The sequence below is a fragment of the Phyllobates terribilis genome, unplaced genomic scaffold (genome assembly GCF_046119375.1).
Source record: "Phyllobates terribilis strain yellow unplaced genomic scaffold, ASM4611937v1 Scaffold_11__3_contigs__length_659146591, whole genome shotgun sequence".
NCBI classification, from domain to species: domain Eukaryota; kingdom Metazoa; phylum Chordata; class Amphibia; order Anura; family Dendrobatidae; genus Phyllobates; species Phyllobates terribilis.
This window is the reverse complement of record NW_027362771.1, coordinates 184300950-184328934: the sequence shown is the minus strand read 5'-3', so window position 1 is coordinate 184328934 and position 27985 is coordinate 184300950. Positions and strand designations below refer to the sequence as shown.

General features: G+C 40.6%; 1 protein-coding gene across 5 annotated transcripts in view; it reads right to left on the bottom strand.

The window, feature by feature from the left end:
- Positions 1-18831: 18831 nt before the first annotated feature.
- Positions 18832-27985, bottom strand: part of PPP1R12A (protein phosphatase 1 regulatory subunit 12A) — a 91299-nt gene continuing 82145 nt past the window's right edge. For all 5 annotated transcript variants that reach the window (XM_073651871.1, XM_073651875.1, XM_073651874.1 and 2 more), the window contains one exon: positions 18832-21009. In XM_073651871.1, the coding sequence (XP_073507972.1) occupies positions 20923-21009 (87 nt within the window). In that variant the 3' untranslated portion in view covers positions 18832-20922. The remainder of the gene's footprint in view (positions 21010-27985) is intronic.

The following is a 27985-nucleotide window of genomic DNA, read 5'->3' as shown; positions in this document are numbered from 1 at the left end:
AATTTAAATTCTTTTTTTTTACAGTTTCTATGGTACCCAGGTCTGGATGAGAGTCTCCTCTCCTCCACACCTGGGTACCATCCGCACATTGAACCGTGTGATATCCGCTTGTGCAGATGCAGTGATGCGGATGTCACACGGTCCAATGCAAGTCAATGGCGGCGATTACGCTGCGTTTCTGCAAAATTAATGGACATGCTGCGTATTTTTCCGCAATGATAATCCGCAGCGGAAATTTCCGCAGCATGTGCACAGCACATGCGGATTATCATTGGGGACCATGGGGCACGTATTACCAAGCGTTTTTTAAGCATTTTCGCTGCAGAAATTCCGCTGCAAAAACGCTTGAAAAGCGCATAGTGGGCACGCAGCCTTACAGTAAAGAATCCGTGTCTGTGATTATGATTAAACCTTCTTTCCTCCAGACGTAGAAGATGCCCCCTTGTCCCCGTCTCAGGCCTCAGAGTAAAAAGATCAGCAGAAAGGTCTTTGTACTGTCTCCTCATATATTTATACATAGTAATAAGATCACCCCTAAGCCTTTGTTTTTCCAAACTAAATAACCCCAAGTGTAATAACCTGTCTTGGTATTGCAGACCCCCCAGTCCTCTAATAACCTTGGTCGCTCTTCTCTGCACCCGCTCTAGTTCAGCTATGTCTTTCTTATACACCGGAGCCCAGAACTGTATTCTAAGTGTGGTTGCACTAGTAACTTGAATAGAGGTAAAATTATGTTCTCCTCATGACCATCTATGCCTCTTTTAATGCATCCCATTATTTTATTTGCCTTTGCAACAGCTGCCTGACATTGGCCACCAAACCTGAGCCTGTCGTCCACCAATACACCCAGGTCTTTTTCAGTTACAGTTTTGCCCAGTGTTTTACAATTAAGCATATAATTATACATTTTATTTCATCTGCCCAAGTGCATTACCTTACATTTATCCCCATTAAAGCTTATTTGCCATTTATTAGCCCAAGCTTCTAGTTTACATAGATCCTCCTGTAATATAAAATTGTCCTCCCCTGTATAGATTACCCTGCAGAGCTTAGTGCCATCTGCAAATATTGAAATACTACTCTGTATGCCCTCTACAAGGTCATTAAAAAATATGTTAAAAAGAAGCGGGCCCAATACTGACCCCTGTGATACCCCACTGTTAACTGAGACCCAGTCTGAGTGTGTTCCATTAATAACCACCCTTTGTTTCCTATCACTGAGCCAGTTCTTAACCCACTTACATATATTTTCCCCTATCCCCATTGCTCTCATTTTATGTATCAACCTTTTGTGTGGAACCGTATCAAAAGCTTTTGAAAAGTCCATATACACAACATCCACTGCATTTCCTTGGTCCAGTCCGGAACTTACATCTTCATAAAAGCTGATCAGATTAGTTTGACAGGAACGGTCCCTCGTAAACCCATGTTGATATTGGGTCATGAGGTTATTCTTCTTCAGATACTCTAGTATAGCATCTCTTAGGAAACCCTCCAGGATTTTACCCACTGTAGAGGTTAAGCTTACCGGCCTATAATTTCCAAGTTCAGTTTTTGTCCCCTTTTTGAATATTGGCACCACATTTGGTATACGCCAGTCCTGCGGTACAGACCCTGTTATTATGGAATCTTTAAAGAATAAAAATAATGGTCTATCTATGACTTTACTTAATTCCTGCAGTACTCGCGGGTGTATCCCACCCGGGCCCGGGGATTTGTCAACTTTAGTGATTTTTAGACACCGCCATACTTCCTGCTGAGTTAAGCAAGTGACATTTAATGGAGAATTTTTGTTATCACTGATCATGTTTTCTATCATGCGATTTTCTTGTGTAAATACTGTTGAAAAAAAATCATTTAGCATATTGACTTTTTCCATATCCTCGTCCACCATTTCACCCAGACTATTTTTAAGGGGGCCAACACTATCATTTTTTAGTTTCTTACTATTTATGTAGTTAAAGAATATTTTGGGATTATTTTTACTTTCTCTGGCAATGAGTCTCTCTGTCTCAATCTTTGCTGCCTTGATTTGGTTTTTACAGAATTTATTTAATTTTCTGTATTTATTTAATGCCTCATCACTACCTACTTGCTTTAGTTCTCTAAATGCTTTCTTTTTGTCACTTATTGCGCCCCTTACATCTTTATTTAGCCATAGTGGTTTCCTCCTATTTCTAGCATGTTTATTCCCATAGGGTATATATTGTGCACAGGTCCTATTCAGGATGCTAATAAATGTCTCCCATTTGCTTTGTGTAGCTTTATGTCTCAGGATATCGTCCCAGTTTATGGCACTAAGATCATCTCTCAACCATTGGAAATTTGCCTTCCTGAAGTTTAGTGTCCTTGTAACCCCACTACCAGGGCCGTCTCCAGGTTTTTCTGGGCCCCTGGCGAAAGAGTCTCAGTAGGCCCCTTTAACACATACCACGATTCATGATGCATAGATACCGCAGAGAAATATAGGTATAGTACAGTGCCAAAGATTTCACTTCTTACATTACATGAGTGATATCTATTGTAAATTCCACAATAGCTCAGAAACCGGCGAATCGCTCCACACAGTATACTGGCCCCCATAAAATGCTCCATATAGAATACTGGCCCCCATAAAATGCTCCATACGGAATACTGGCCCCCATATAACGCTCCATATGGAATACTGGTTCCCATATAACGCTCCATACAGATTACTGGCCCCCCTAAAACGCTCCGTACAGGATACTGGCCCCCCATAAAACACTCCGAACAGGATACTGGCCCCCCATAAAACGCTCCATACAGGATACTGGCCCCCTTATAATGCCCCATGCAGGTTGTTCCCCCATATAATTCCCTATGCAGGATGTCACTTCTGCCCCCCATATAATGCCCCATGCAGGAAGTCCCTTTCCCCCCCTATATAATGCCCCATGCAGGATGTCCCTTCCCCTCCCCCATATAATGCCCCATGCAGGATGTCCCTCCCCCCCATATAATACTCCATGCAGGATGTCAACTCTCCCCCCTATAAAATGCCCCATGCAGGATGTCCCTTTCCCCCATATAATGCCTCCTGCAGGATGTCCCTTTCCCCCCATATAATGCCCCATGCAGGATGGATACATGAAAGCTTATTATTTTGTGATTACTATTACCCAAGTGACCCCCAACTCATATATTTCATATGCGGTCTGGCCTGTTGGTTAATATTAGGTCTAGCAGTGCCCCCCTTCTTGTTGGGTCCTGAACCAGTTGTGAAAGGTAATTGTCTCTCATAGTTGTCAAAAACCTATTACCTTTGCTAGAACTACAGGTTTCTGCTCCCCAATGTATTTCAGGGTAGTTGACGTCCCCCATAATAATGATGTCTCCATGAGTCGCTGCTTCATCTATTTGCTTTATGAGGATATTCTCCGCTGCTTCCATTATTTTTGGAGACTTATAACAAACCCCTATCAGTAATTTATTATTTTTTCCCCCTCCCCTTATCTCCACCCACAGGGACTCTACATTTTCATTAGATTCACATATATTCTCACGCAAGATGGGTGTTAAGGATGATTTTACATATAAACACACAGCCCCTCCCCTCGCTTGCTCGTACGGTCATTTCTGAACAGACTATAGCCCTGTAAATTAACTGCCCAGTCATGGCTCTCGTCCAGCCATGTCTCAGATATCCCCACCATGTCATAATTATTTTCCAACAAAATTAATTCTAATTCTTCCATTTTGTTGGTGAGGCTTCTGGCATTAGTGTACATGCATTTTATGTATCTCTCTGTACCTCTATTCCTTCTTACTATGTTGACTGTTCTAACCCCACCCCCAATTTCTTTATTTGTGCCCAGGACACTATCTGCACTATCTTCCCCACCTATAAAATGAATACCCTCCCCCCCAATCCCTAGTTTAAACATTCCTCCAACCTTTTCTCCCCCAGCACAGCTGCACCCTCCCCATTGAGGTGCAGCCCGTCCCTAGCTTAGAACCTGTAGCCAACTGAGAAGTCGGCCCAGTTCTCCATGAACCCAAACCCCTCATTCCTACACCAATTCCTGAGCCACTTATTTATCTCCCTAATCTCCCGTTGCCTCTCTGGCGTGGCACATGGTACAGGCAGTATTTCACAGAATACTACACCTTGGAGGTCCACCTACCTCTAACTTTGTCATTTGTGCCAATTTGCACCATTACCGCTGGGTCCTCACCAGCCCCTCCCAGTAATCTGTCAACCCGATCAGCGATGTGCCGGACTCAAACGCCACGTAGGCAGCACACTGCTTGACCATCCCTGTCTTTGTAAGAGATTGCCCTATCTGTTCCCCTAGTAATTGAGTCCCCCACTACCAGCACCTGCCTGGCCTGCCCTGCTCTCCTATTTCCCCCCTTACTGGAGCTGACACTCCTCCGTCTTTCAGAGGACATGCCTTGCTACAGCAGTGCTACCCCTGTACTGACATCCCCCTCATCTGTCAACTTTGCAAACTTATTGGGGTGTGCCAGATCAGGACTAGCCTCCCTGGCACTACCCCCCCCACCTTCTGTCACCCAGCTAGCAGCCACACTGTCCTGCAGCTCCATACTACCACCCTCCCCCACGTCTACCCCAGTGAGCAGCAGACTCCTTTCCATATTGTCTATGGATCTCAGTGTTGCCAGCTGCTCATTTAGATCCAGTACCTGGGCTTCCAAACGCACAACGTGCACACATCTCGCACAGCAGTATGCACCCCCGACCGGTTGTTCATGGATTGCATACATGTGGCAAGATGTACACTGGATAGCATTGTCAATAATAGAGTTCATTTCCTAATGGGGATTGCACTAGACAGAAATGTTAAGTAAAAAGAAATGTAAATAATTAATAAGATACAGACAGCAATTCAGTCCAAATTGCTCCCTTCTAAACTTGTGATTCACTGAATCACAAGTCACACACTTCCGTTTGCACTTACGCTTCATTCACACTCGCTAAGGAAGAAGATTTAAAGAGTTTTTTTTTCCCTTTAGCAACAATCCAACCTACAGCTCAATGCACTTTCAAAGGACTGGAAGCCCCAACCAGCTGCCACTTATAAACCATTAATTATGACCCCTCACCCTTAATTAACCCCTTGTGAGTATAGCTACAAGGAGGTGTGTGTAGAAGGAAACAATCTTTTACGTGACTGTGGGACTGAGGGCTGGCTGCTGTGCTGAGAGAGGGTGGAGTAGGGTGAACACGACAAACTGCTGGACTGCGAGCGCGATGCAGACGGAGATGTTATGGTGGATTGAGAAAGATGGGGTGTGCTCGGTGTCTGAGATTGGTCAGAAACAGCAGGCATGTCCACTTCTGTAACAGCTGATGGGCTCTCACTCACCCTGACTGTAGCAGTAAACATGAGTTTCTGTGGGCCGGTGACCTGTGTGAGAATGCTTTCCATGGTGACAGAGGAGAAAGAAGCAGCAGTTGTGGTTGATGGGGTGGCCGGTGGTTGGCGAGGCCTGCTAGTCTGCATTTTAGCGCAGTGAGATTCCCAGTCTAACGCATGTTGATCACGCATATGCAAGTTCATGCATGTAGTAGTCAAGTTATTTCAAATTTTGCCTCTACTCAGTCGTTTTTAACAAAGTTGGCAGATAATGTACGTTGTGTCATCCTTTACGGTCTCCAAAAAGACCCAGGCTAGGCAACCCTGCGAACTGCAGACGCGTGACGTCTGCTGAAATCTTCAAAAGGAACCTGAAGATCCACCTCTTCTGACAAGTGTACAACTTGCAGTAACCCTTACTCCACCATATCGCTGCACGACCAGCTCTACCCTCACCTACTGTATCCTCACCCATCCCTTGTAGACTGTGAGCCCTCGCGGGTAGGGTTCACTCTCCTCCTGTACCAGTCGGTGACTCCTTTTGACATGTAAAGCGCCATGGAACAAATGGCACTATAATAATAAAAAGTAATAATTATACTATTTGTACTGTGAGTCATTTGATGCCACTTTTCCTGGTGTCTGCCTCTAATTTGAGCTGTTTTGCCAGCTTTTGGGTCCCTTAGAAGGCATTGTGTATGCGTTTGGTTTTGCCTCCCATTGATTGCAATGGGATTCGGATATGTTAGACGAACCGTTTGACGAATTGTTCTGAGACCATTGGTAAGTTCGCCGATCCAAAACTAATCGAACCTTGAGAGGTTCACTCATCCCTAGTCCTAAACTCTATTATTAAAACCTTACCATTTGTCAAGTGATGTAAAATGTGAATAAGGGCTAAGAAGGACTGAGACTCGGCTAATAGACACCCCGCCATGGTGAACTATATGAATGTAATGTCCAGCTCAAGGAAATGGGAGGCCACACCCTTATTTGCACAGAGCGAAAAAAGCCTGAAACAAAAATCTAAAGCGATGAACAGGAATATAACTTGGTGTGTATGCAGTGTGTAGGTGTATGTTCTCGCTGGCCACTAAACAGACAAAACCTAAGATAAAAACAAAATAAGCATATAGTTTCACATGGCAGGTCCATTAATCGGGTCTCAGTCCTTCTCAGTCCTTATTCACATTACGTCATTTGCCATTTGGTAAGGTTTTAATACTAGAGGTTAGGATCGTCCCGATTAGGGTCACCTTGACGTGGTGGGATGGCATTTACATTTTTTATATCAAAATTACGTTAACTTAGTACCCTATATTATTTTCATGCACTATTGTTATTTATTTATTTACTGCAGGGTATTTGTTTATTTTTATCTTAGGTTTTGTCTAACACACCTGAAAAATTCTTCAATAAATGTGAAAAAGGTTGAACAATATAAAAAATGGTCCAATCTCTAAAGTAAAACCTCTCTATGTGCCAGCAGGCCTCAATAGATGCATGCAGAACAGAACACAGGTATGACTGTTTATCACCTGCCCGTGGAAATCTATATAAAGTAAAAGCACAGACCAAAAAATGGGAAGCCATGCCCCTGCATGTACTAAAAACTGAAGCAACACCAAAAAAAATGATCTGGAACATTTCTTCGGCTGGCACATAGAGAGGTTTTCCTTTAGAGATTGGACAATCCTGAGTGGGCACATCTTGTGGCGGTGGGATGGCTTATACGCTTTTTTGATCAAAACACTGTACACTGAGTACCCTATGTTAGTTACATGTGCTATAACTATTTACTTATTTGCTTACTGGTATTTATTCATTTTGTTTTAATACTTGGTTATGATCCTTAATGACCACAGTGTGAATGTGTACCTACACAATACAATTATATCAAAATGTGTTTCCGTTCACTCATTTCTTTGGTGTTGCTTTATTTTTTTGTACTTTATACTTACAGGATTGTGGCTCCCCTTTTTTTGGGCTGTGCAACTAGTTTATATAGCTTTCCATGGGCAGGTGTTTAACCCCTTCATGTTGCAGCCCTTTTCCGTGTTTGCGCTTTAGTTTTTGCTCCCCTTCTTCCCAGAGCATAACTTTTTTTTATTTTTCCGTAAATATGGCCATATGAGGGCTTGTTTTTTGCAGGACAAGTTGTACTTTTGAACTACACCATTGGTTTTACCATATCGTGTACTGGAAAACGGAAAAAAAATCCAAGTGCGATGAAATTGCAAAAAAAGTGCAATTCCAGAATACTTTTTTTTTCCATGTTCACTAAATGCTAAAACTGACCTGCCATTATGATATGATTCCCCAGGTAATTACGAGTTTGTAGATACCAAACATGTATAGGTCCTTTTATATTTGAGTGGTGAAACAAAAATCCAAAGTTTGTTTTAAAAAAAAAAAAAAAAAATGGCGCCGTTTCCTGAGACCTGTAGTGTCTCCATTTTTTGGGATCTGGGGCTGGATGATGACTTATTTTTTGCGTGCCTAGCTGTTTTTATTGATACCATTTTGGTGTAGATACAATCTTTTGATCGCCTGTTATTGCATTTTACTGCAATGTAGCAGCGACCAAAAAAACGTAATTTTGGCGGTTTGATTTATGTCATTTACCGATCTGATTCTTTTTTTATATTGATAGATCCGGCAATTCTGAACATACCAAATATGTGTATATTTGATTTTAATTTATTGTTTTATTTTGAATGGGGTGAAAGGGGGGTGATCGCGATTCCACCCGCAGCTGTTAGGGGTACATAACAGCTCAGCTGTCATGTGCCCGGAAAGGTGTGGGCTCCGGAGCTCGCACCAAATGGGGAGACCCGACATGTGCCGTACATGTGAAGGGGTTAAACAGTCAGATCTGGATCTTGCTTTGCCTGCATCTATTGAGACTGGCTGGCACATAGAGAGGTTTTACTTTAGAGATAGGACCATCTTGAGTGGGTACACCTTGCCGTGGTGGGATGGCTTTTATGCCCTTTTGATCAAAACAGTGTCATCTAAGTACCGTATGTTATTTACATGTACTATTACTATTTACTCACTACAGTGTATTCATTAATTTCGTTTTTATTCTGGGTTATGTTTTTGATAATGGCCACAGGGTGAATGTACACCTACACCTTACACTTATATTAACATGTGTTTCAACTCAATTCTTTAGTGTTCCTTCTTACCTCTGTTGAAGCGATGTCTGGCTTTTTAGATGTTTTTCAGCACACAAAAGTGTTGTCTACCACAGTTGTGTACATGCCCAAAAGGACAGATACCGCCAGAACAGAGGCCAGACAGAGTCTAAAGTGATCCCATCTGCCTCATTATAGTTAGTGGTTCTATTGTGGGTTTTGTTTGAATGACATTGTTTGGAAATTTACATGGAAACCTCGAGATAAGTGCTCAGAATAGAGCACAGGATAAAAGAGATTCTAGCCTCACACTAAAAGAAATCAAAAAATTTTATGTACTCCAAAATGTTACCAATAAAAAATTTCAATTTATTCTGAGAAAAAAACAAGTGCCCACTCAGGTCCATCATCTGTCAAATTGCTGCTTATTTATATGACAAATGTTCTGGAAAAGCGGCATGTAACTCCCCTCACCAAATAAAATTCAGGGAAATCTGCGCTCTCATATCCAAATCTCCCACTTCTGAGTCCCACAGTGTGCCTAAACTGCAGTCAGCATTACAGCCGTTATCCATATATTCCTGGAGGGGCTTAGTTTCCAAAATGAGGATCCATTTTCCGGTTATCCACTGTGAAAATTACACATTTGGGCCTAAAACAACATTTTATTTCAGAAAACTAAATTTTTAATTTTCACGTCCAAATATAAAGTTCTGTAAAGCACCTATGAGTACAAAATGGTCATCACACAACTAAATTCCTTGAAGGATCCAATATTGGATGGGGTCACATGTGAGGGATTTTCTGTTGTTTTGGTACATCAAGGGCTCTGCAACTGAGACAATTTATCGCTAACAAAGTACAGTGTGTCACAAAAAACTTTCTCAGAATCACTGGGATACACTGAAGTCAAATGCTTAATACAAGCTTGATCAGTTGGCTCCGACAGTGGAGATATTACTTGTTTCAAGATTAAAGATAAGTCCCAAGACAGAAGAGGAGCATGAAAGATAGAGGTTACATTTTTTTGAAAAAATTATGTATTAGTGCGTGACCAGATAACGTGCTTAGTAGATGAGCATTGATTGCTAAATGCTAAAAAATGAGCCTTTAATGCACAGTATTGTGCAAAGGCTTTAGGCCGGTGTGGAAACAATGCTACAAAGTAAGAATGCTTTCAAGAATAGAAGTGTTGAGTTTATTTTTATCAATTAATAAAATGCAAAATGAATGAACAAAAGATAAATCTAAATCCAATTAAGGTTTGGTGTGATCATCCTTTGCCTTTAAAACAGCATCAATTCTTTTTGGTACACTTTCACAAAGTTTTGGAAAGAACTCGGCCGGGAGGTTGTCCCAAACATCGTGGGGAACTAAGCAGAGATCTTCAGTGGATGTAGGCTTCCACAAATTCTTGTCTCATGTAATCCCTGACAGATTCGATAATAATGAGATCAGAGCTCTGTGGGTGCTATGTAATCACTAGGACTCTTTGTTCTTCTTTACGATGAAGATAGTTCCAAATGGCAATGTATGTTTTAAAGTTGTTGTCCTGCTGCAGAATAAATTTAGAGCCAATCAGATGCCTCTCTGATGGTTTTCCATGATGGAATAGAATATCAGTCTATATTTCTCAGCATTGAGGACAATCTTGACCAAATCCTCAACCTCATTTTCTGAAATGACTTGCAAGGCCCATCCACCATACATCACTGTTGTTTGTAGACACTCATTTTCGTACTTCTCTCTAGCCCTTCAGCAAACAAAAGCCTTCCGTTACAGTCAAATAGTTACAATTTTAAAAAAGAAAAGGGGGGGTTGGTGGCATTATTTAGGTAGGGCTTTGACCTGCTGCAGGAGAGACAACTACCACAGTTGTCTAATGGATAAATAGAGATAAAGTCTATATAAATTATATATAGGCCTGCGCTGGTAGCAAAGTCTATACCAATATAGCCAATTCTATTAAACCAATGTTATAAAAAGATAGGGGGGGGGGCAGGTTAAATAAATAAAAGGTAAGAATGAAAGGTGAGGGTTAAGGAAGATCCTGTTGGTCCTGGGTAAAGTGCAGAGTGCTTCTTAGTATAGCAGTAGGGAGTTCTGCAAAGGGGTAGAACTCCCTACTGCGATACTAAGAAGCACTCTGCACTTTACCCAGGACCAACAGGATCTTCCTTAACGCTCACCTTTCATTCTTGCCTTTTATTTATTTAACCTGTCCCCCCCCCTCCCTGTCTTTTTATAACATTGGTTTAATAGAATTGGCTATATTGCTATAGACTTTGCTACCAGCGCAGGCCTATATAATTTATATACACTTTATCTCTAGTTACAATTTTAACTAAGTCCAGACCACATCCTGCCATTTTTCTGCACCCTAGTTCCTACATTTTCATGCAGGAGATGAATATGTTGAGTGCCTTCGGCCATAACTTCTGCCCGCTTTTCAAAAAAATAAAAAGGAGCTGACCAAGATTGCTGTGAAAACACAAAGTGTAAAAAAAACTTTCCAACATTTTAAGCAGTATTACATCAGAATTCTGCTGCAAACTGTTTGATAAATTGGCCATCTTTCTTCAATTGACTAAGCGGCTTGTTTTGTCCAGAATTTTGATTTTGTATTTGGCCTGCACTTAGGTTTCCCTGTAGGTGTTTGATAATATTCCTGGTGTTCTTAAGGTTTGGAAGCATTCATTAATCTATGCTTATTTTGGCTTATTGAAGGCTGTGGTCTAACATTCTTGGTGCCCTTCAATCTACCTAGGTAAACTCCTCTTTGAGACTAATTCACCTCCCCCCTCACTACTCCTCTGCCATTCCCTTCACTGGTTTCCAATTGTCCAACAAATCCAGTTTAAATGACTAACATTGCCTTACAAGGCTGTCCATAATCTGTTTCCCCCATACATCTTAGAACAAGTGATGAGCGAGTATGTTCTGTTAACCCTTTCAGCGAGTATGCTCGGGCCAAGCACCTGAGTAGTTACAGCTGCTCGGTGTTATGTTTGAATCACTCCCGTGTGCATGATTTGCGACTGTTTGACAGCTTTATTACATGTGAGGAATGTCTATTTCTTACACATTCCTCACATGTAATAAAGCTGTCAAACAGTTGCAAATCATGCACACGGGAGTGATTCAAACAAAACACCGAGCAGCTGTAACTACTCGGTGCTCGCCCGAGCATACTCGCTCATCACTACTCAGAACTAAACTGCTGATACCTCCCCACACGTGATCTCTGGTTTTCACAAGCTCTCCCTTCCTCCCAAGACTTCTCCTGAGCATCCTCCATCGAATGGAACTCAATTTCTCACCATCAGATTGTCTTCCCAAATCAAAGTTTTCATAAATAACCCGAAAACCCATATTTCAGGAAATTTTATAACCGGTCACCTCATTACCAGCAGAGCTGTTCCAACCCCCCTAAACTACAGTCGCCCTACCCCAAAACATTAAAGATTGTAGGTCCACTAGGGCTGGGTACTCTCCTCTTCTGTACCAGTTATGTTACTGTTGGTTTGCTTATTGTACTTGCATTTTATACATGTATTATGTGCGTAAACCATCTTCACATGTACTGCACCCTGAAATTAATGAGGCTTTGAAATTAATTAAAAAATCTACTTCTGTATAGTTTGTATTGTGAAATCTGGTGATAGGAAATAGGTGACTTTGTAAGACTGTTCATTTCAAGTGAATCTGAGTAAGCCTGCCTCTCCATCACCAGATTCAAAATACCACCATAGCTGACCTTTGATAGCAGAGGACCTCCTTGACTATGTACATACGCCTTAGTAGTGTTCCTCATGACACAAACTACAAAAAGTTGGGAATGTATGCCTTTAGTAGATGGCAGCACAAATTGTAGATAAACTAGTGTTTCCATGGACAACCAGGAAAATTTAGAAACAGATGTTCTTCTAAGAGGAACATAGCTGGTTTAGTTAATAAGTCATGTGACACTCATGAACAAAGCAGAAAAGATGTGCATTGTGCTATATAAGGCAAGACGAATCTTAAGTTGCATACATTTTATAAATAGGACTACAATTCTTTTTTGGTGCTTTATAAACTAAAACTTCAGTACTTGTGTTAAAAATGCTATGCATCAGATTTCAGTTCCCTATTGGCAGCAAAGCTTCAGTTTCTATTAATGAAAAATTCTGTAGCACCCTCTACTGGATAGAAAGTTAGAAATATCCATTTGAAATGTTCAAAAATAGCTCTACTATTTGTGATAAAATCGGGCTTATAAAATACATTTTTCATAAAAGGTACGAGGTACAATGATATGATCAATGGTTTTATTAATGCATTTAGTATCTGCTGCCATAAAATTGCTAGGTGTAACATACAGTGGAATTAAAAAGTCTACACACCCCTGATAAAATGGCAGTTTTTTGTCATCTTAGAAAAAAAAATCATACCAAGAAGAATCCATTTCAGAACTTTTTCCTCCTTTAATGTCACACAATCTGTACAATTCAATTGAAAAATAAACAAATCTTTTTGGTTGGAAAAAGAAAAATAAAAGACAAAGGAAAAAAACTAAAATAATGTGGGTGCATAAATATAACTAATACTTTGTGAAAGTACCCTTTTAATTTATGTTGGCATTTAGGCTTTGTGGGTATGAGTATCAGCATGGCACATTTAGAACTGGCAATCTTTTTCCACTCTTTCTTGCAGTAGCACTCCAAATTTGTCAGACTGTAAGGGCATCTCCACTGTACAGTCCTCTTCAGGTCAACCCACAGATTTTCAATTTTACTCAGGTCTGGGCTCTGGCAAGGCCATTCCAAAACTTCAAACTTCTCATGGTGAAGACATTCTTTTGTAGATTTAGAGGTATGCTTAGGCTATTGTCGTGTTGAAAAGTAATATTCCTCTTCAACTTTTTGGCAGAGGTCTGAAGATTTTGATGTAAAATTCACAGATACTTGAACATGTTTGTAATTTCCTCTACTTTGACAAAAGCCCCAGCTTCAAAAGCCAGCCCAAATGCATAATTCTGCCTTCACCATGCTTCACTGTGGGTATAGTGTTCTTTTAGTAATGTGCAGTATTGGCTTTGCGCCAAACATACCCTTTTAGAATTATTGTCTGAAAAATCAACCGCAGTAGTCTCAAACCATAAAGTGTGTTCCCACATGCTTTCTGCAGACTTGATGTAGGTTTTTGCAAAACATAGCTTGGTTGGGTGTTTTTCTTTGTAAGAAAAGGCTTCTGTTTTCTCATTCTACCCCAAAGGCCAGCCATATGAAGATAACGGGACATTGTTGTCACATACACTAAACAACCAAGTTTCCAGAAATTCTTGACAGCTCATTTAAAGAAGCATTCCAATCAAACTTTTTATCCACTTAATATATTGCAACCACTTATAATTGCTCATTTTGCTTTTCTACCCAGTTAATTCCTCTTTTCTCTGGTCTGAGTCATCTTCCTCTTCCTCTCCTTCCACTGGCCTGGGGCTTTTGCAGTGATGACTCATGCAGGGGAAAGACTTCCTGTTTCTACATAGACCTTAGAAGGATTCAGCTAGTCTGTTTTTAATCATGTGATGTCACAAACCACATGGAAAACAGAAGAATTAACTGGATAGAGGGTCAAAATGAGAAATTGTATGTACTGTGCACAGTGCTATATAGTATGATGACTGCAATTACATAAGGCTAAAAATTGTGATGGGAGTGCTTCTTTAATGTTGCTGATGGCCTCTTGGAAGCATTCTAAATTTATTTTCATCTCGTACTTGTATTTTCATACGTTTTGAGGGACAGCCAGTTCTAGGTAATGTCAGTGCTGTGCCTAATTAAGGCCACTTCTTAATGTCCGTCTACACAGTGTTCCAAAGTGTAACTTTCAACAATGCGATCTCTTTGCCGGGTTGTGTGGAACATGCTGAATAATGCAACTAAGGAAAATGCTTCTGGAAGAGATACATTAAACGGGGCTAATTAGAATCACTTTAAAGCACCACTCCAATGTTTTTTTTATTGCAGTGCAGGAGTGGTGCTACTATTGAAAGGTCCCTGCACCTATTATACTCAACACCTGCTGTCTTCAGCTGTTCCTGGTGCCATCCTGTGACCACAACTTCAGACTGACCAGAAGTCAGAGGTAAAAGTCACAAGCTCTCAATGTAAGTCTGAGAGCCAGAATGAGGCTCTCACAGATTTACATTGAAAAGTGACCTCCGGCTTGTTCCAGTAAACATTGGAGCAATCAAGCAGGTCACAAACTGCTCGACACCAACCGGAGTCGATCAAAGATGAAGATGGCAACTGCTAAGAGTAAGACTAGAAGCAGGAATCTTACATTATTCGCATCACTCCAGCGCTGCAACAACAAAAAAACACTGGAATGGTGCTTTAAATGATGGCAGCTATGTACTCACTACCATTTATGAGTTTAAAGGTGATTGGCTAATTTTGAACACAATCACATGACCAATTATAAGATTCTGTTCACAATTGTGCAACCACTATTATTTTTATTTTGTTATTTTTATTTTCCCCCTCAAAATTATTTCACTTGGGTCTCTCAACGAATTTGTGCAGTTTATGTTTGACATTAAAGGGAGCCTGTCCTCCCAGGAAATTTTTACCTATTAATATGGGCATACAGGTAATAGAAGGGTTAAACTAGTCTTACCTGTATGCCCATATCTGCAGTCTTGATGTACAGAAATAGTCTTTTATTCTGATTTCTACCAGGCTCCAGGGCGCAAGGTTCCTGGAAGAAATCTCCACCTCCCGTCTTTAAATAGCACCTCTCTCCCATCGGTGTCACACTGGCCCGTGACCTGCATTTCTGGCCACGGAATCCCGTGCCTGAGCCCTGCAATCGCACGATTATACTTACCTATTCCTCCCTTCTATGGGCAGTGGCTTCATCATTCTTCTGTGCAGGCGAGTGCTACTCAAGTAACAGTGAACTGCCGACGTCTGCGTATCACAATGAAACCCTGCTGTGTGCAGAACAGGCGATCGGATGATCGCAGCTTCTAGTCTCCCATGGAGACTATTGAAGCATGTGAAAAGTACAAAAACAATTGTGTTGTTGAAAAGCACAACTTGTTCCATAGGTGAGCATACCAGTAGTGACAGCGATCCGATTTCCATACTGTTACTTTTTCTTCTAGTTGTAGTTTTCATGACATTAAGGGAGATTTGCTAAGAAACGCACCCGCATTATGGCTTACAGTGCCTTGAAAAAGTATTGATACCCTGTGAACTTTTCCATTTTTTTTTTCATGGTACACCCACAAACTTAAATGTATTTTATTGGAATATGTGATATGCAAGCAAATGTAAGAAGTATTTGTTAAGTGTAAAGGAAATTATACATGGTTTTCTAAATATAAATCTGAAAATTGTGTTGTGCACTTGTACTTACCTTGTGTAAGCAGTAACATCTGTATGTCTCTGCCTCTGTCTCTCTGAAAATGCCCCCTTACCCTCCTTCTCCCTCTGCTTTTTACATAGATTCCTTTAGTCAGTAACTATAAGCTGATCCCTCAGTGTTTTTACCTCTCCAGAAAGGAGTAAGATTGGGGTCACAGTCTGACCATGAGAGTGCAAACTACAGCCTGGTTTGGGTCAGGAGACGCATGGCTGTACATCACCGTCCGTAAATGAGCCATGGATGTAAGACTTGTCTAATATGATCAGTATAGGGGGGCAGAGAAAAATAACAGTATAAGCGAAGAACAGCATTATGTAACAAGATAGAGTAAAATGTTTCATATCTTTGCTTGTCCTATTTATGGATTTCATGCTAAATTTATTGAAAAGACAGCAACTCGATCCAGGCTTGTACTATGTAGCCCAGGAGTCTCAAACTCAGCCGGATAAATGGGCTGCACATAGAAAAAAATCTGAATATGCAGGGCCCCGTTCTTTGCAGGAGATTACATTTTCAGTGATGCCATTATTTTTCTATATAACTGATTTTTTTTTTTTATACAAAGGTCTTCTGTTGCTTAAATTTTTACATAAAACAGCATTTTATAATGGGCAAATATTATTCCATTATTTTTTCATTATTATTCAATTTTATTTATTTATTTTTACTCTCAATCAGCCCTACACAGTAATATAGTTTTACAATTAGAACCATATAGTAATTTTGGCACCATTCCTGTAATGTTTCCAATCCTGTAATAAATTTCCATATCCTGTAATAATGTCCCTTGCCCTGTAATAACATACCCAAGCTTGAAATAATGTCCCTCAGCCTGTATAAGTGGCCTCTGTCCTGTAGTAATATCCGCAAACTTGCAGTAATGTCCCCATCCTGATGTCATCCAATACAACCCCTGGCAAAAATTATGGAATCACCGGGCTCGGAGGATGTTCATTCAGTTGTTTAATGTTGCTGAAAAAAAGCAGATCACAGACATGGCACAAAACCAAAGTCATTTCAAATGGCAACTTTAGGGCTTTAAGAAACACTAAAAGAAATCAAGATTAAAAATGTGGTACTCATTAAGGGTCATTTTTTTCAGACAAAGCAGAGGGAAAAAATTATTGAATCATTCAATTGAGGAAAAAATTATGGAATCACCCTGTAAATTTTCATTTACAAAACTAACACCGGCATCAAATTAGATCTGCTCGTTAGTCTGCATCTAAAAAGGAGTGATCACACCTTGGAAAGCTGTTGCACCAAATGGACTGACATGAATCATGGCTCCAACACGAGAGATGTCAATTGAAACAAAGGAGAGGATTATCAAACTCTTAAAAGAATGTAAATCATCACGCAATGTTAAAAAAAATGTTGGTTGTTCACAGTCAGCTGTGTCTAAAATCTGGACCAAATACAAACATGGGAAGGTTGTTAAAGGCAAACATACTAGTAGACCAAGGAAGACATCAAAGCCTCAAGACCGGAAACTTAAAGCAATATGTCTCCAAAACAGGAAGTGTACAACAAAACAAATGAGGAAAAATGGGAGGAAACTGGAGTCAATGTCTGTGACCAAACTGTAAGAAACCGCCTAAAGGAAATGGGATTTACATACAGAAAAGCTAAACATAATACTGGAACTTTTGTTTGGTGCCGTTCCAATTAGATTTATAAAGATGACTGCATGAAGATAACATGCAAATTTCCACAGGTCATTGATGATATGGGGCTGCATGTCAGGTAAAGGCACTGGGGAGATGGCTGTCATTACATCTTCAATAAATGCCCAAGTTTACATTGATATTTTGGACAGTTTTCTTATCCCATCAATTGAAAGGTGTTTGGGGATGATGACATCATTTTTCAAGATAATGCATGCTGCCATAGAGCAAAAACTGTGAAAACATTCCTTGAAAGACGACACACAAGGTCAATGTCATGGCTTGCAAATAGTCCAGATCTCAATCCAATTGAAAATCTTTGGTGGAAGTTGAAGAAAATGGTCCATGACCAGGCTTCAACCTGCAAAGCTGATCTGGCAACAGCAATCAGAGAAAGTTGGAGCCAGATTGATGAAGAGTACTGTTTGTCACTCATTAAGTCCATGCCTCAGAGACTGCAAGCTGTTATTAAAGCCAGAGGTGGTGGAACAAAATACTAGTGATGTATTGGAGTGTTCTTTTGTGTGTTTGTTTTTCATGATTCATAATTTTTTCCTCAGAATTGAGTGATTCCATAATTTTTTCCCTCTGCTTGGTCTGAGAAAAATTACCCTTACTGAGTACCACATTTTTTTATCTTGATTTCTTTTGGTGCTTCTTAAAGCTCTAAAGTTGCCATTTGAAATGACTTTAGTTTCTGCCATGTCTGTGATCTGCTTTTTTTCAACATTAAACAACTGAATGAACATCCTCCGAGCCCGGTGATTCCATAATTTTTGCCAGGGGTTGTAGTAATGTCCTTGTCCTGGTCCCATCTTAGAGTAATCTTCCCATCCTAGTTCCATCTTATAGTAATCTTCACATCCTGGTCCCATCCTATAGAGATGTTCCCTTCCTTGTCCCCCTTCTTGTAACAGTGTCCCACATTCTCTCACTCTTTACACAAAAAAATTCTTCTAACTTGACCTCGCTCCCTCTGCAAAGTGTCCTCTTCGTCCTCCACAGCTGGGGCGCAGAGCAATGATGCCATGTGGGGTCGCACCAGGACGCTGACATCAGCTGCTGGATTATGATTGATGATCAAGAGCAACGGACGTGCATTCAATTGAAAAAAAGCGCTGCTGTCACCGGCCCCTGACTAGTTGGATGCAATTGTTTCAGGGGTCCTCAGACCGCACATCAGAGCCCCTCTGGCCGTGTGTTTGAGACCCCTGATGTAGAGGCTAACAAACATTTTAAAGCTCAATATTAATAAAGCTAACATGGTGATGCACACAGTTAAAATACTTTAATTCATTTTTATTTGTATATGTCAAAATACACTTTTCTCCAAAAGATTAGGTTTGTTACTAGTTTCATGCAGATACAGAGCCTGCTCAGTACTACCAATAAAATCAATGTAGCACAGTAGCCAATCTGTTTCAGATAAAGAATAAATAACCTAAATATAAAATACTAAATTAGAAATATATTTCATCATTCTTCACAGACACCCAAGCTTTACCAAGTACAGTTCAAAATAATTAAACTTGCATCTCCAGACAGCCATATCAGCTGCAGATTTGTTTGTTTTTTTGCCAATCTGCATCCTCAAGATGCAAATCCCTATCACCCCACATACATATTAAATGAATATAACAAAACCCCACAACTATCTTTGTACCTTAAAAGTCAAGAATCCTGAGCTTGGCAGTAAAAGAGAGGCTATGTATCTCCATAAAACGTAGGAACCAACAGGAGGACATCAAGTTTGGATACCCAAAAGAAAACAAAACCCACAAAATATAGGCAGTAGATCACAATGACCTTTTTTTTTGTTTTGCAAATTAAAGGGGTACAAATTCACATTTAATATAGTATACATTATAGTCAACATTACAATAGCTGCTGCAAGCTTTACAATTTACAGTTTTGTTTTAATTACCAAGCTTTTTCAGTGGATTAGATTCATGTGCCAGTATTACACTGTTCATGGGTCAGTGAAAATATAAAAGCTAACAAAAAAAACAAAAACAACAAGAAAGCATCAACTCACTTAGCCGTATACACATACATATTTAGAATATTGGTTACTTTCTGCAAAAAGGCCACTGAAATGTAGAAAATGATATGACGGTGGTTTTAAATTACATGCCTTGTGACATGGCAACAGTGCATTTATACAACAGAGTGCATGGTAGGAGTATAAGCATAGTGACTTCACTCTGGCTAGCACAAATGATATTAACAGTACTCAAGGAAACATGAAATGTAGTGAAATAATATACGTTTAATAATAATTGTGACTTAATAACAAAATCAGATTTTTTTTTTCCCAACAGCTATAATTGAAGTCACGCCTCTGTAAAACAGACAAGATATCATAAAATGACCGAACTTTAAGATCACTATTCAGGAACATTCTTTGACCGGGAGTAACAGACGTTGCAGAGAGGCCAAGCTAGGCATGCCACACAGTGGTATGGAAACGCAATAAGGATTCTCCATATATACGTATATATAGATATATGGTAGCATATCTATATATAGTTATATACACACACGCACACAAATATATACACACGCACGCACTCAGTACCTGCTAAAATGAGAGAAAGCTACAGTACTGAAAAGCTAATTGAAGCCTTCTTATAAAAAGAGAATGGAGAAGGGGCAACATTACTAGTTTTCCACTGAGAAAATGGACAAAATGATCAATTCAACTGCCCCAACTAATATAAGAGTAGTCAAATATATGCAATACAAGAAGAGAAAATGGTGCCTTGGTGCTGCAGTTCTAGGTGCTGTAAACCAATACATTAATTTTTGGACTGTCATCTGCTGAAATACATATTCCGCCAAGCCTTGCCAGTTTGGGCTTGATAAAGCCACGGGCAGTTTCTGCAATCAAGCAGCCTATAAACAGTGCATGAAGAAAACAGCTGGCAATCGCAGTTAAAACCTCAGTTACACAAAAGTAATAATAAAAAAAAAAACCGTGAAGGGAAGGATCTAGTCTGTGGCACAACATAAACTGTGTAGTAGCAGAAAGCTTTTGGATTGCAAAAGGCTTATGTACAACTAAGGCTTACTGGTTAAATGCAGGAGGCATCTGGCCTTGAACACTTTCCTTGCACGATGTAACTGTAAACAAGAATTCATAGTCATGTATCTCCTCAGCAGCCACACTTTAATACAAAACAAAGATCTCTGTACAAAAAAAAGAAAAGAAGAGGGAGTTTGGCAGGATATCTGAAAGTTGCAGTCGCCAAGTAATTGCCCCCCTCCCCCCACATATCCAGTGACTGCCATGTAATGGTCCACTGGAGTAACTTGTGTGCAATGCCATTAAATTGCTGCTGCCGCTGTAGGAACCATTTATTTGGAAAGTTTGCTTATAACTCTGATCAAGGCGCCATTCTCATCCTTTAACCGCTGGTTGTCTGCTTTCAGGTCAGGTAACATCTAAAAGACAATAAAGACGGTAAAATGTGTGTAATTGCAGATTTATATAAAACCTTTTAGAGACGCAATACTGAATTGTAAGCCTGTGTCAGTCCTTTGCCATTTTAGGCTAGTTTAGCATTCCTTGTAAAAGCATTGGACATCAGTCCAAAACTGACCGCCATTTAAAGAGGACGCAACAGGTTCCGGACATACCTACATTAGTCAATACTTGTACGAAGCAATTCCAGAGCAACTTTTAGGAACGCTGTTTTGTGCCATTCTTCTGTTATTTCTCTAAACATATGAATATATTGACATCTGGGAATGCAAAGTGGATACGTCCACAGTCAATGATTGGTCAGTATCAGATTATGAAGGGACACGTCCAAAACATAGTACCACCCATCTGGTTAACGGGCAGAACAATTGAGGAAATGCACATCACAGTAGATGTTTGAGAATTGTACAAGTATTTACTAAAATACACATTACAAGAGCAGACAAATCCCTTTTACACTGACCATAGACAAGATTAAGGTCATCTTGGCACTATACTGACAGATAGCCTGCCTATTTCATGCCCCAACAGTCTTACTAACAGTTAAGGCAATGATCCCACAGTGTTGCAGGTCAGCCTTTTATTTTTCAGGGATAAAAGCTTGTTAGGCTGTGTGCCCACGATGCAGATTTAATGAGTTTCCGCGGCGACATTAAAATCGCTTGTTAAGAGGTCTGGGATGTAGCCCAATGATAATCCGAATGTGCTGAGCACATGTTGTGGAAATTTCCGCTGCGGATTATCATTGCGGAAAAATCCGCAGCACTACCAAATTGGGTGCGATTTCGCGGTGAAATCGCGCCCATTGACTTGCATTGAACCGCATAACATCCGCATGTATACATGCGGGTGTTATGCGGTTCAATGGACGGATGGTACCTGGGTCTGCAGAAAGTGAGACTCTCCTCCAACCCGGGTACCATCGTACCTGCAAGTAAAAAGAGAATTATAAAGTAAAAAATAAAAAAAAATTCACACACACCTCTCCGGCAGCACCGATCTCCACCCGGCGGCGTCCTCTCTCCTCAGCGTCCCGCGGTGTATTGGCGGGACCTGCGGTGACGTCATTTAGTCAGCTGATGGTCAAGCGACCATCACCTGACCACAGCGGTCGCGTGACCATCAGCTGACTAAATGATGTCACCGCAGGTCCTGCCAGTACACCAAGGACGCCAAGGAGAGAGGAAGCTGCCGGGTGGAGAACGGGGGCCGCCAGAGAGGTGAATATAAAGTTTTTTTTATTTCTCTTTACTTTTTAATTCTTTTTTTATTTTATATTAGATGCAGCATTTGATAGTAGAAATTTCCTCTAAGTTGGTCACACAATATAAATCCATGCCAGTTGCATGGATTTATATTGTGACCAACTTGTCAAGCCCTTTTCCAAGGGATGCTCAAAATCGCTTGGAAAAACGCATGTATGAACGCATGTAAAAACGTTGAAACGCATGGAAAACCCGCATGCGTTTTTTCTGCTAAGGAGATGCAGAAATGCTCAGGAAATTTCTGCTTCAAATCTGCATCGTGGGCACATAGCCTTATCATATGCCTATGACCAGTTTTGCTTTATACAAGACACATGTAAATGTCCAGGCGGCAGTACTTGGATACGGTCATATATTTAATCATTGCATATTACAGGGGAAGCTAAAATAGTGAAAAACGAAGGTTTGGACAAAGCACAAAATTTGTATTAATTACCTTAAGGAGGTAACTTTTTTTTTTGTATAAACCAAAAGTACACTTGAAAAGAAGAAACTCTTTCTCCTGCACTGGTTATTCAGTCTCGAAACTCTGAATTCAGAGGCAAAATACGTCTTCTGGGAAGACAGATCTTCCCATTATGGAGATAGGAGTAGACAGTTTATGCTCAAAGATCTATGGAGAAATGTAATTGTGGTTACACAAGAACATGCAGCAGAAGTTCTGCATCTTTCTCCAGATACCCCCATAGAATCCTAAAAAGTACCAATTATCATATCTCTCAGTAATGGGAAAGTTGGTCTTTACTGAATACAAATTTTACCCCTGAATTGAAAAGAGAAAGCTCAGTCCTGGTGGAGAAAGAAGCAGATTTCTCTGATAATACGTTACTTATTTTCATGTATACTATTGGTTTATGAAGTAAAATAGCGGCTACTCTTTAACTGCATGAATTCAGTTCATCAAGCCCTCTGTATGTTACCTACGTGTTAATTCACAAAAAAGAAATCCACAGCCATTATTAAAATGGGCAAGAACATGCTCGAAGCTTTACAAAATCTGAAAAAAACCACACCCCTACAACTACTCTTTGCTTAATTTAGCTAAACGCTTTATGAAAACTAAAGGTTTTCTAGATATTTGAATTTCATTGCTAGATTATAAATATATATTTTTCACAAAAACATTACTTTGTGCTTACAAAATAAATAAAGTGAAAAATTAGAAATACATAGCTTAAGTCCAAGTAGAGTTTACCCTTAAATCTGCAGCAAGAGCAGAATCAGGTTTGCTACAGATTTCACCCTGTGCACTGCAAAGGGTCAATCAGGCAGCAAAAATATTTGGGGCATTCCTGCAAAAGAATGTTCAGGCTAGTGATCTACAAAAATGTACAGGGAAATTACCCAACTAATTGGTCATTATTTAGAAGACCACAGATTACTGCACATTAGTGATGAGCGAGTATGTTCCGTTAACCCTTTCGGTGTGCATGCTCGGGTGCTCGCCGAGTATCTTCAGCGTGCTCGTGTGTTATGTTTCAGTCAATCTGTGTGCATGATTTGCGACTGTTTGACAGCTTTACATACATGTGAGGAATGCCTAAGAAACAAGCATTCCTCACCTGTATTAAAGCTGTCAAACAGTAGCAAATCATGTGCAGAGTGACTCAAACATAACACCAGAGCACGCTGAAGATACTCGGTAAACACCCGAGCATGCTCGCTTATCACTACTGCACATCAGTTTCACCATTAAATACTTGCTTTGCCAGGCAGTAACGCAGTCTCTGCTCATTTAAAAACATATTTTACAAATAGGTCATAGGCAACTAAATTCATGCTGTTATCGTCAACTAGTCAGAAAAGAATAGTGGAGAGTTATCAAAACTGGTAAAAGTGAAATAAGCAGGAATTGCAAACAGCAACCCAAAGGCGATTCAAATCATGGGTCTCTTGAAATAAGAGATGAAATCTCTTCATGGGTAACACATCCAATCTTTCTTTGTAGCAATTTTCAGATTCCAAATTTATAAACGTGTACTCCCTACCCATCCAAAATGAACAGTCTGTGGGCTATTAGGAATAAATTCTTGTGTGCAGTTTTACCCCCACTTAAGAGTCAGTCTAAATACTTGGCAAAGCTTGAAATGGACATTTTATGTACAAAAACTGAGAAAAAAACATGCCAAATTTTTAAAATAAAATAACTCCTTAAGGACGACAGCAATACGTGTAATGTGAGCCGTGCAATCTATATGGAGCGGGCTTAGGAGTTGAGCCCGCTCCATGCAGCTCAGGTGTTTGCGTTGTAAAAGCCAGCACCCGGCAGGAACTGGTGTGATTGGAGCGTCAAGCTTGGCAGCGACATTTGAGAGGTTTTAATATGGCAGCTGTCATGGTGGCAAACTGACTTGTTGCCATGGCAGAAGGGGGCCATCTCAAGGGCTTTGTGCCTGCCATGAGAAATTTTATATGACGCCCAACCTGTGGCTCAACATCATAGAAAACCAGTGATTTCAGTATGGAGGATGAATCAATTTCAGGTTAAAGGCTCTACGGTGGGCTAATAAATTAAAAGCCATAAAAAAAGTAAAAAGTATAAAAAACAAATTAAAAAAAACACAGTAAAAGGGAAAAAAAAAAAAAGCAACAATGAAAAGGTCGCCCACTCCCCTCCCAGGTACATACATACACATATACACAGCTCAAAAAAATAAAGGGAACACTTAAACAACACAATGTAACTCCAAGTCAATAACACTTCTGTGAAATCTACCTGTCCAGTTAGGAAGCAACACTGATTGTGGATCAATTTCTCCTGCTGTTGTGCAAATGGAATAGACAACTGGTAGAAATGATAGGGAATTAGCAAGATACCCCCTATAAAGGAGTGGTTCTGCAGATGGTGACAACAGCCCATTTCTCTGTTCTCATCTTTTTTGGCTGCCGTTTTGGTCACTTTTGCATTTTTTCATTGCTCTCACCCCTAGAGGTAGAGTAGCACGAGGCAGTGTCTACAGTACAACCCACAGAAGTTGCTCAGGTATTGCAGCTCATCTAGGATGGCACATCAACGTGAGCTGTGGCAAGAGAAGTAGCGGTGTCTGTCAGCGTAGTGTCCAGAGGCTGGAGGTGCTACCAGGAGACAGGCCAGTACACCCGGAGACGTGGAGGGGGCCGTAGGAGGGCAACAACCCAGCAGCAGGACTGTTACCTCCTCCTTTGTGCAAGAAGGAACAGGAGGAACAGTGCCAGAGCCCAGCAAAATGACCTCCAGCAGGCCACCAACATCCATGTGTCTGCTCAAACTGTAGGAAACAGACTCCATGAGGGTGGTATGAGGGCCTGACGTCCATAAGTGGGCGTTACACCATGCAGGTGTAATTGGCACTTGCCAGAGAACACTAAGATTGCCAGGTTCGACATTGGCACCCTGTACTCTTCACGGACGAGAGCAGGTTCACACTGAGCACATGTGACAGTCTGCAGACGCCGTGGAGAGTGATCTGCTGCCTGCAACATCCTTCAGCATGATCGGTTTGGCAGTGGGTCAGTAATGGTGTGGGGAGGCATTTCTTTGGAGGGCCGCATAGCCCTCCATGTGCTCGCCAGAGGTAGCCTGACTGCCATTAGGCACCGGGATGAGATCCTCAGATCAATTGTGAGACCATATGTAGGTGCAGTGGGCCCTGGGTTCCTTCGGATACATGACAATGCTAGGCCTCGTATGGCTGAAGTGTCAGCAGTTCTTGCATGATGAAGGCATTGATGCTATGGACTGGCCCGCCTGTTCCCCAGACCTGAATCCAATCGAGCACATCTGGGACATCATGTCTCATTACATACACCACAGACTGTCCAGGAGTTGGCGGATGCTTTAGTCCAGGTCTGGGAGGAGATCCCACAGGAGACCATCCGCAACCTCATCAGGAGCATGCCCAGGCGTTGTAGGGAGGTCATACAGGCACGTGGAGGCCACACACTCTACCGAGCATCATTTTGTTGTCTTGAGGGATTCCCACTGAAGTTAGATCAACATGTAATTTGATTTTCTACTTTGATTTTGAGTATCATTCCAAATCCAGACCTCCATAGGATATTAATTTTGATTTACATTGATCATTTTTATATTTTTGTTTTATTGTTCTCAACGCATACCACCATGTACAGAATAAAGATCTGCAACTGGAATATTTAATTCAGTGATATCCAGGATGTGGTATTCTAGTGTTCCCTTTATTGTATTTTCCCCGTTTTTCAGTACATTATATGTCATTCAAAACTACAACTCATGGTTATGCTGAAAGGAATAAAAAAAAAACAAAGGATTTGAAAGGGAAGGAAAGGAACGAATGCACAAAAAATAAAAATCACCCGGTCTATGACAGGTTATTCGGAAGGTATCCGGGTCTTGAATGGAGAGGAGGTGCAAACACTTGACCGCTGCTCCATTCACTGTCAAGTCAATCTCATAGGAAGCAAATTATAGCCCATAATATAGATTATGTCCAAAATCTAAATGTCAACAGTATTCTGGTCTCGTACAACAAAAACATTTAGATATATGGGAATAAATTATAGTCAGTTTTTCCTTTTTATAAGCAACACTTTTATAAGCTGTTGAGCTCTGTGATGAAGTGAAGGCAGATTGAAAGATCTTTCACCATACCTGAAAGGGTATGTGCACACACGTTGTGTTTATTCTGCACCAAAATCTGCATGAAAACTGCTGATAACTTTTCTTTGGCAGGAGATGAGCTGCATCAAAAACGCAGGTTTAGTTGCGTTTTTTGTTGGGTTTTCGCAGCGTTTTTTTCACTGTCCTGTCTATTTAGTAATGCTCAAAGTTCTGTGAAAAAAAAGACTACCATTCTATTTTGCCATCAAAAACGCTAAAACGCTGCAAATACGTAGCAAAATACGCAGGTGCGTTTTTGCAGCGTTTTTTCATCCCTCCATTGCTTCCTATGGGTGAAAAAACGCTGAACGTGACATGTCACTTCTTTAAGCGTTATTCTAATCACTGAAAATACGCAGCAATCAAAAAGCAACATGTGGGAACAGTGAATTTTGGTTTCTCAGACTTTGATGGTACTGCCAGACAGCAGAAAAAAAATCTGCTGCAAAATATGCAGCAAAACACAACATCTGAGCACATACCCAAAGACTATCAACAATAACTACATCACTATCTTTCATTTAGAAATGGTTGCTGAAGAATGATAAAATATGGCTGCTATCTTACAAAAATAACCCACCCCCTGGGTCTGTTAATACAGCTCAGCCCCAATGAAGTAAACAATGCTGAATTGCAATACCGCACACAAACGAGTGACAGGGGTAGCGCTCTTTTTGGTAAAAAGTAGTTTTTGTGAAAAGTATCAGAACTGGCAAGTAATGTACTCGCCATATGACAAGAATAAACACTTCAATGACTGCTCTATGGTTTAGGCTCTCTTCACATCAGTGAGTGCAGTGGCTTGCACCCACAATGCTGCCTCAGATGCATTGCAAGGCCTGGCCAACATTTTGATGATAAACTATGCACTGCATGCACTATTATATTTCCAGAAATCTGCGACAAAGGAATCGCTAGGAAGCAGATTTTCTAAAAGGTGAGGGGGAAACAGATTTTGGGTAAGTGTTTGTGCTGGGGATCAGGATTTCAAACAAGCACTGCATGCACAAAGCCACACTGTAATTTACAAGCAATCCCCAGGCACACTTATGC